We start from the raw sequence: 10,404 nt of genomic DNA, 5'->3' as shown, positions 1-10,404 counted from the left end.
TTAACTAAAGTATTCATTTATACATTATTTAATAGTTTATAGAGATGACTATTAAATAATGTATAAATGAATACCTTAGTTAACATGAACACCATTAGTAAATGATTACCATACACATTAGTTAACTGTTAATTAAGGGTTAGTTAATGCTTATTAAGCATTAAGCTACCAAGGTGGAAAAAATCATTTGTCATTTCATTGTGACTTTAACTTCAACAACATGCTAACAACAGGAGTCTTCTAGTAATAATCTGTGACATTTTCATAAGAATTTTTTTTTTTTTCCCTTGCTACTCTATCGAAGATTGAGTTTCCAGGTTTGTTTGGAATAAATAGAAGAATAACTAGATAGTTAGCATGAGCAGTGATAGCCGCTATGGCTGAACAGACAAAGAAAAGAGAAACTCAAACCGCATCAACAGCAAACCCAGGCTCCGCCCACACTGTTTGATTGACAGGTGAAGTACAGTGCAGAAACACCACAGCAATGAGCGCTGAGAACCAAAGATGGAGACAAAATTTAAAAACACCACACTGGCTGTCCTGGGATCAGACTTTGAGACTGAATACCAACATAAAAGAAAGGGAAACAAATACATTATGAAGAAAACCTTTGCACGGACTATATTCCTGTTGAATAACCTAAGGCGGCATTTCACCTTGTCTGTAAACCTTTTGTCAAAGTGTCGGTTTTATCTCGCTCCAGCCAAAATATGCACAAAGGGAATCAAATTGGTTTTGTGGAACGGGACGTGCGTGCTGTTCTGTCCGTCCACACCCACCCACCGGCCGGCCGTATGGGCCCGGTTTACCTCGGAGCCATGGTTTTTAGCAAATAGGTTTTCTCTGAAGTAATTATGTGGGCGAGGCTGCTTCCCTAAAACCATGTAATTCACACAGAGTCAATACAGAACACGGCACTATGGCATGAAAGTTGCCGGCGGAGGAAAAAATGAGCCGGGAGGGAAAATAAAAAAACACAAAGAAGAGCTGCTGGAGGAGTGGAGATAAGAACGGGGCAGAAAAACCTGAACAAAAAGTTGGCGTCCAAAACTTTTGTTATTCTGGGAGCGATGGCCTCCAGCGGCGGGGGGGGGGGGGGGGGGGTCCATTTTTTTCTTTTGCAATAGTGAGATTTTTCTTTTGCAATATCATCACTTCCCTGCGAATATTGCAGGGTCATGCAATTTGGCCATACACACACAAACACCCTCAAAATCCTTTCAGGGAATGATTATTGAGTGGATATTTTCATAGATCTCTAGCACAGTGGTTCTCAACGTGGGGTCCGGGGACCACCAGGGGTCCTTGAGGGGGTTCCAGGGGGTCCCCAGTAAACTGATGAATTGTTAAACTTCAGCATTATTTCATTTACAAGAAGTGAACACAATTAGAGAATGTAGAAGAATGACTGTTCTGATCATAGTTTCTCTGTTATCTCTCTACCTACAGTACAGATAAGTCATGGAATTCTGGACAAAATCATATCTAACAATAAAAATATTCTCAGATTTGGGTTTGAGAGACAGAATCTCATTAAATGGGGGTCTGTGGCTCTAATGTGGACTAAATTAGGGGTCCTCGATATGAAAAAGGTTGAGAATCACTGCTCTAGCAGAATAAATAAAGCACTTCACAAGAAAACCATCTAGTTTGTTTTTGCGGCTCACATTTCCCACCAGTCCCCCCCCCCCCCCGTGCTTGTACCGCAAATAAACACAGAAAACGGTGCAAATTGCCTTCCAAAAAAAAAAAAAAAAAGCCTAATCAGAATCAAGCGCACAGCTGTTTGCAATAATCACAATCTCGATAATTAGAGAAACGTGTGAAATCCTGCGGGGCTCGGCGGTGTTCATTGTTCTGTGAAAAAAGGCTTTGCTGCAGAGGCTGTTGGCTCAAATAGTGGCTGATATAAAGTAAGTAAGTAAAGAGTATTTTAAATAGGACAAACTGACCCTTGACAGAACTCTTTCATTACGGCGTCAAGAACGTTCGTCACACCGCTCTCTCCCCACTGAATCATAAAAAAAAAACCCTGCTCTCCCTCTCCTGAGCCCTTTTTTTTTTTATTTCTTTGTTCCTGGCCCCCTCTCTCTGACATCATCATTTTAGGGTCAGAAATACCGCCGTGGTCCTTTACATTTACATTTCACATCTTAGCCATTTAGCTGACTCTCTTTTTCCACGATGAGTTCCGCTCCTCGATCGCCCCCAAAACTCTAAGCGACCCGAATTAAGAAGTGCAAAGGTGAGCTGAGCGCCCCTTGTAAGATCCATCTGACATATGTGAGCGAGTGCTAGGAGTAGAAATAGAGTGAAAGAGAGATTTATTTCTTTTTAAAAAACGAGCGGAGCGAGCAGACGGGGGGGGGGGGGGCGGATCGTTTAGCGGGAAGAAGGGGCGGCGTGACGTCCTTCTTGACCTCCTTACGATCGCCTGCTTGTTAATGTTAATGATCTAGGCATTGAGGCTTCTTCTTCTTACCCGGTGACCTCATTTGGATAAGAGCACCAGCCAAATGACTAAAGTGTGACATGTCATGTAAAACGGCGACGTGTGGAAATTCTCTGTTGATCATCGTTTCCTCCATGTGACTTTGCCAGCAGAGGGTAATCTCATTAACGGCAGTACATGAACAATAACCTTTTTAGTCAAGACGTAAAACGCTATGAAGTAAATGCATCGCGTATATCATGGGAAGTACCATCGAGGTTAAATGAAGAGAAGGGGGGGGGGGGGGAGAAAAGCAGAAACTAAAGGGCAAAAGATAAGTTTTGTTTTTGTCTCTTTTTTTTTTTTGAACAGACTTCTGTCAGTAAGTTGGCCCGACTCTTGCCATGGCTGGACGTTTAAGGGAGCATTTACATTCTGCCGGGTTACAGATCTCGATTCCCCCTCACGTCCGTTCTGTTCCCATCAAACCCGCTGTCACCGAGCGGCATCTGGCTACCTTCCCAGATAAGGACAGAAACCGAAATGAGTTTCGATGGGACGTGTCAGCGCCGTAAAGAGTCTGTATCAGATACAAATTAATGAAGATAAACCAATTGTCACACAAAAAAAGGAAAACTTGCTGAGACGCTTATCGGTCCGGATTTTTTGCTGAGCTGGCTTTTAAATTAATTCCTTCTAAAGACCAATCTAGCTAGAACTTGACGTCTCTCCGGCTGGATCAAATTCATGAATATATTTTCGGGGTGGGGGGGGGGTGGGGGGCTCACTTTTTGGCGTCCCTGCCAGGAGAAAGCTCCGATCTAAGCACTCAATATGGAAGGCGTTCCACATTAAATTCTGACTGAGGCTGTGAAAATTTAAAGACTTCTAAAACGGCTGCCTGTATCCCCAAAGAGGATCAAATTAGTGGGTTTCATGAGTATCCACACTTGCTTGGGGGTCTTTAATACAAAAAATAATAAAAAAAAAAAAAAAAATTCCAATAACAAAGTCTAGTTAAAAGACAAGTTCTGACAATTCAGGTTGAACTTGCTCCGGTTTGACAATATCCCTGCCCGGGGCAATATTCCAAAGTCTAAATCCAAATGTGCTGTGACCAAGTTCAAGACTCAGTGGCAAACTTTAAAGCTGCAATATGCAACTTTTAAAAAAAATTTAAATATATATAAATAAATAAGATATATTCTGCATTATCAGTCTGTGTGTGTGTACATGTCTTAGCCCCCCTTTGCCTGAAATTGGCTTTTCGATGATGTTGATGTGGGTGTGTCTTATGGGTATGGTCAGTGGCGAGCTGGTTGTGGCTATCAAGGTGAGGCTAGTGGCCACAGACGCATAGCAACCAGGATTGGACCAATATGGGTTTTTGTTTTAGACTAAAGTCGCTGATAGCCGATATTTTGCGCTGATAATCAATATCTTTAAATTTGACCATTTTCATGCCAAAAGATGAAGTTGTTTCCCACAGAATTTCATTCAAATTCAGCATTGAGACCATCATGGGACACTAAAACTCTCCATTGAAACCCAGACTAATGAAATTCTTTTAGGGTTAACAGCTCCTTAAAGCAGGGTGACCCTCTTCACATATTCAGTGGCAGGGACATTGTGGGATAGGCTACATTAAGCCTTTAATTTGAGAACTAATTTACAAAAAAAATGCTGAATTAAATGAATAAATGTGCAGAAGAGGTTTTTCCAGACTGGTTTTACAGAGCTGTGGTCAGGGAGGAACCTCCATCATATCAGAGGTGGACCACACTGATATCTGATATTTAATAGTAGGCCAACATTGGTCCAATATATCAGAAAACTGCATTAATCCTAATGGCAACAACAATAATGGAAGAATGCAGTAAGAAAAGAAAGAACAGTGAAGCTAAACGGAGAACATCAGAGTTGTGTTTTTTCTTCTTTTTCCATCTGCTTCTTCAACATCTGTGGAGGCGGGACTAACAATACACTTCCTGTCACAAGAATTGGATATTGTGGCTTTAAGTTTGAGCACTGAACTGAAATCAGAATCAGAATATTTTTTTTCTTCAAGTACAAAAAATAAACTGGAATTCGTCTTTGTGTTACTGCTTTGGCTGTAGCTGCACCGTTTACACAAAGACACATAGAGGAAATACATGAACATTTTGTTTATCTTTTGTTATGTAGAGATAACGACTTAATTATCTCGTTATCATGACAAAACAAAAACAACTATTAGTTTGTCGTGATAACAAGATAATTAAGTCGTTATGACAAGAAAACAACTTTTGTTTCGTTGTGATAACGAGATAATTAAGTTGTTATGACAAGAAAACGACTTTTGTTTCGTTGTGATAACGAGATAATTAAGTTATCTCAATATACTTTTTCATGTACGTTCTATATGGCAGTGGTTCTCAACGTGGGGTCCGGGGACCACCAGTGGTCCTTGAGGGCATCCCAGGGGGTCCCCAGCAAATTGATGAATCGTTAAATTTCATTATTTCATTTACAAGAAGAATGACTGTTTTGATCACAGTCTCACTGTTATCTCTCTACCTGCATTACAGATAGTCATGGAAGTCTGGACAAAATCATATCTAACAATAAAAATATTCTCAGATTTGGGTCCGAGAGACAAAATCTCATCAAATGGGGGTCCGTGGCCCTAATGTGGACTACATCAGGGATCCTTGATATGAAAAAGGTTGAGAATCACTGCTCTATGGACTGCTGTACACGCTGTGCACTCATGAGCATGTAATCTAATATAACATATTAACAGTAGTTACTGTACCTTACTCCCGAACATGTGCTGAGAGCTACCCAGGATTCTGTGTGTCCTCTTACGTGGCCGTGGTAGAAGCAGTGATCCTGAAAGAGAAAACGGGAGGAGGCCGGAATCAATATCTCATATCTCATCTTGAGGAAAGCATTAAAAAGCTCTGATAATGTTTATGCAGACGTGCCTCCGGTGCGTCTAATGACGAATTGATTCGCCGGATCAATTCAGCGGGGAAAAGAGTCTCCCAAAGCGGGCGATGCGCTCACGTTTCACGACTACACCCGCTAGGAGAAAACGTCGCCCGCTGTCTATAAACAAATGGATGTGACAAATCGATAGAAATGTGCAAAAGCTCCCTAAAGCGCGACTGTGTTCGGATGAACGCTGGAGCTCGGCCACGGAAACGTCACGTCGAGGCTCTTAAAAGAATTTAACCGACTTCCAACGAGAGGCGGAATTTGAGGAACTTTAATCGGGGGAGGCAGGACGCTCGGGGGTGTGATGGACAAGCTCGTGAAATCAAAGCCGTTCGGGTGACATTTTGAGTGAGTCACTACTGTTTGAGACTCGTTATCGTCGAGAGAGCCAATATCTCGACGCTCCCCTGATAAGTAACATTAAAATGCTGCTGGGGGAAAAGGAAATATTCTGCTGTGCACTTCTTTGTTTCAAATTCCGGCAGAGATTATGAGAGTGTGGTGGGTGTCACTTGACAGCTGATCTTTTTTGTTCCCTTATATCCTTTAAGCTCATTTGTTACTGAATGCTTTCCGTTTTGAATAGAAAAGCATGCCGCATTACTTATGGAAATAAATAAATGTGTAATGTGTTTAATAATAGTCTATAATCCACAGTGTCTTTGGCCAGTGTGGATGTGTGGAACTGTCTGAATGTGAGGCAGGATGCTGCTGCAAAAGTGCTTAGCTGACTTTCCCCGGAAAAAAAAAAAAAAATACAGGTTAAGAAAATGAGAAGTTATGTGATTATTTTTTAAACGGCGTAAAATGAAAAACCAGGCCGGCAGCCTGAGGCACCCCTTCCATTACCAAACACAGTTTAATCTCTCCAGAGCGCTTAGATATAAAGTACCGCGGTTCAAACAGTGGAAGTATTAAAAAACGGACCTCACATAGGGGGTTTGAATCAATCTCTGTCAAGAAATAATAACTACATAAAAAGTTGGAGAGCCCAAAAACAATGGAATGTCAAAAAGCCTTCCTGCGCCGCTCACACCGTGTATTCATGTGTACAGAATGAGGTCACTCTGCTCTAGTACAGTGTAGGCTGTACTTGGAAGAGGTAAAGAAAGGAGTTTAACAGAAGAAAAATAACACTTTCCAACTTTCCATTGGAGTTTCGTGATATTAGAACAAAGATATCACTTCTCGGGATGTGATGTCAAACAGCAGCAAAAGTCAATCAGCCCTCAAGGCACACCAACATGGAAGAATAATTATCAACACATTTTTTGAGAGCGGGGTTTAAATTGGGCAGAAGTGTCAATTCTTGACTATTTAAAAGTCTCTGTCAGCCCATTAGAGCGTGAAATTAGCTCATTTATTTGAGCAGCGGCGGCGATGGTACACGCTCCTTCAGAGCCAACATACAAATCAATTGTCAGTCAGAACTTTCCCTGCCAGTCCAGAGCTGACATCGGTCTCATTAGATATGCCGGACGTGATGCGGATACGGTCCAAGAGAGGTTGCCCACAGTGCCTCGTTTCAGGTGTTGGGGGCGGGGGGAAATTACATGCCATCTGTGAATATACTGTAAACCGGTGCAGAAATCCATTGACCGACACATGCAGGCTGTATCCATTTACAGGGATCCTGTTTGTGATTCAGGGTGCGTCACCGACACTTGGCACGGCAAGTATGTTTGCAGCAGTTTATCCAAACTCTGGAGCGTTTACTCCTTTAGTTCGGTTCAGGTGAGAATAATGCCTTTTGAACTCAGGCGGCACCAAAAACTGCTGTCTTAGGGAAGTGCAGTGTGGCTTTTGTTAGGAGCGAGAACGTAACCCCAACCAACTACAGGAAACGTCCCCAAAACGCAAGAGTTTCTAGGTACGTGCCGGAGATGGATCTCCATCTTTAAGCCCCTACATGTAGAATATTGGGAGCGTATCTATGTTCCCAGGGTCCTATGTTCCCCAGATTTATATGGCACATAATGGGAACATGACAAAGGGGTTTATGTTCCCCAGTTCTACATATGTGCTCTCCCAGGATCCTATGTTCCCAGGGTCCTATGTTTAACCCTAACCCTACCTGTATAGCTCTGATAAAAAGCCCCTCTGTTCTGAGGGGCTTTGGGTTGTGGTCAGAGCTCTGGGTAAACATCTACACACAACCAACCTAACCCTAACCCAACCCTAACCCTAACTAACCATATTAAGCGAATACAGAGCTGGGGAACATCTTTTTCAGGTTCCCATTATATGCTATATAGAGCTGGGTAACATAGGACCCTGGTAACATAGGACCCTGGTAACATAGGACCCTGGGAGAGCACATATGTAGAACTGGGGAACATAGGACCCTGGTAACATAGGACCCTGGGAGAGCACATATGTAGAACTGGGGAACACAGGATCCTGGGAACATAGGAGTGACTCTTAGAATATTTACCTTATCATTTCTCAAATTAATTTTGATAGCATAGTACCTACATAACTGTAGAAAAATGAGACCATCGCCATGTAAATTGGTTTATTTGATGTGTTTATTCTATTTGGCCCCAGGTATGATTTCCCATGAAATGTGCAGGCTTGACTTAACCATCCAAAATAAGAAGAGGACTCACTCTACTCGGTCTTAGGTGAACAAATACACAGACAAGTCCAGATGCTGTCCAATACCACAGCACCTAGCTTACGGTGACCAGACATCCCAGTTTGTCCGGGATTGTCCCGGTTTCAAGATGGGTGTCCCGAGTCCCGACAAATATCTGTAAAACACTAAAATGTCCCGGTTTTCAACATTGACTACCAAATTGTCCCGGTTTTCACCACAATTAAAATAATAATAATAGTATTATACTTGTTTTCAGCGCTTACATAGACGTTTATCATGTTCTGTCCCGCTCATTATTAGCCTACCTCACCCAATCAAAAACATTTGCGCCACACAAACTATGTTTTGGTGGATTTTTGGAGACAAAACATCTTTTCATTTGCTGAGGCGCTGTCCATGGTGTTGAAAGGTGCAGTCACTAGGTGTGTATAAGCGCTGAAATAATTGTCCCCTATCCTGATGAAAATGCCTGTGGTGCGTGCATAAGCGCATATATGTGCGCGTGCATGAACGTGCGGTACACCTAGGGGTCCCGGTTTGGGGGTTTGAAAATGTGGTCACCCTAACCTAGCTAGGTGTGCATCATCAACTGTTGCTGTAGTTGAAGTACAGTTGAAGAACAAAAGATCCAAGTATATTGCTACGCTCCAGTAGGTTAGCTGTCTTTCAGTATCATAACATAGTAGCGGTTAGCAAAAATATTTCGTTAGCATTGACCAAAACACCTGTTAGACAAAACTGCTTTGCTAGCTCAATGCAGTTGTAAGTCAATACTTGCCAGCAAAACGCCTACATTAGATTAGCAACTTGAGACGTAAGAATGGAGTTGGAGTTACGTTTTTTAGGTCCAGTTGACATTTCGGCTAATCTCTATAAACAGATATCTGCATATGAAACTCCATTCTCGCGTCTCAAGTTGCTAATCGGACTGTAAACAATGACCGGCGCACGGAAGAGGAAGTCTTGGCCCAGATGTCCGCTGGCTACACCGGAAACCCCGAAATATTGGCCGTCGCCCCCAGAGTCTAATCGTCGTCAGACCGATAGACGATGGGTTCCGAGATTGGAATTGAGCAAACCTAATAAATTCCACCTGTTACGCAAAACCGCTTTGCTAGCTCAATGTAGTTGTAGCTAAAAAAAAAAAGCATCAAATTTCCTCTCTGTGTTTTTGAATAAGGCCTGTAGGTCGAGGTGGTCAGACTCTCTAGATCACAATACCAGCAAAATCTGACTTGGGAACGTTCAGACCGAGTATAACAGCTGCATCTGACACATCAGAAAACATTATGTACTTTGAAACTTTACATCGATGGTTTATGTGTAAATGAGCTTGTCGAACATAAATGTTTTGAATAAGACAATGTTCACAGACTGAGTTTCACAGCCACAGGAATAAGCGCTGGCAGAAAAAGCAAATAAAAGTCATCGGGACTCTTTCTATCCAGCTAATTTGCATATCGCCCAGATCTGCTCTAAATAGCTGTCAAATTATCTAATTACAAATGCAGCCACTTGTGCTCAATTTAAATATCGGGCAATTGTCTGGAACTAATGTTGCCGTGTGAAGCGCTGCGCCAACAATTCAATACAGGTTATAGATTCTGGCTAAAAAACTCATTCTATTGTCCAATTGAAATGTATGAGTAAGGGAATGAGAACAGGCCAATTTCCATATTACAGAAAAATTCTATCCACTATAGTACATGGGGAGATAATAGTGGTGAGAGTGAAACCTAGGATTACAATAACCATTATTATACATTCCTTAATTAAGATGATTATAGACACCAAAGACATAGACTACAGTGCTCCATGCTAACAGTTATGTTGATTGATCCTGGGCCACTAGCATTATCACAAAAGTGAAAAGATGAGAAATTGTAGCAGCTCTAAAACAAAACAGTAAGTCATTTTCAATTCTATGCGGCTAAATCTGCCAGTTTAGTAGGAGATATTTCTTGTATTTAATGTCAGAGATAGCTTCACGGCTTCACAGAAAAACAGGTGGCGAGCTCGAAACTAAAAACAAAAACTAGCTTAGTGCTAGTTTCAAGCTCGCCACCTGTTTTGTCTGTGAAGCTGTCCAATGTAACAGCTTAAAGCATCAAACCAAAGTGTATGAATTGTACATTCTTTCCAATAATTATCAGCATCTCGGCTCGGTCTTTGGCTTCTCTCTGGTCGCTCCGGCTAGAGACAAAGCAACAACTAGCCAACCTCTCCTCTTAGCCTCAGCTGCTAAAGTTACACTAACTGGATGGACGTTAAGACAAAGATATAAACTGTGTTCAACCCGGGAATATAGGCTCTGACTGGACCTATAAGTGTCTCGCTTCATAAAATAGTGTTTTGAACTACCGAGACCCGGCTTTTAATTGACTACCGGCCA

General features: G+C 42.0%; 1 protein-coding gene across 1 annotated transcript in view; it reads right to left on the bottom strand.

The window, feature by feature from the left end:
- Nucleotides 1-5,228: 5,228 nt before the first annotated feature.
- Nucleotides 5,229-10,404, bottom strand: part of LOC139653119 (disintegrin and metalloproteinase domain-containing protein 33-like) — a gene marked incomplete at its 3' end in the record, with an annotated part of 96,815 nt that continues 91,639 nt past the window's right edge. The window contains exon 6 of the mRNA XM_071530071.1: nt 5,229-5,305. Coding sequence (XP_071386172.1) covers nt 5,229-5,305 — 77 coding nt within the window. The remainder of the gene's footprint in view (nt 5,306-10,404) is intronic.

Source organism: Centroberyx affinis, unplaced genomic scaffold (assembly GCF_046629955.1).
Source record: "Centroberyx affinis isolate AG114_WGS23_722 - 3 ecotype Tasmania unplaced genomic scaffold, CSIRO-AGI_Caff_v1 ptg001878l_1, whole genome shotgun sequence".
In the NCBI taxonomy this organism is placed as follows: Eukaryota; Metazoa; Chordata; class Actinopteri; order Beryciformes; family Berycidae; genus Centroberyx; species Centroberyx affinis.
The sequence above is the reverse complement of the archived record's forward strand: the minus strand, read 5'-3'. Positions and strand labels throughout refer to the sequence as shown.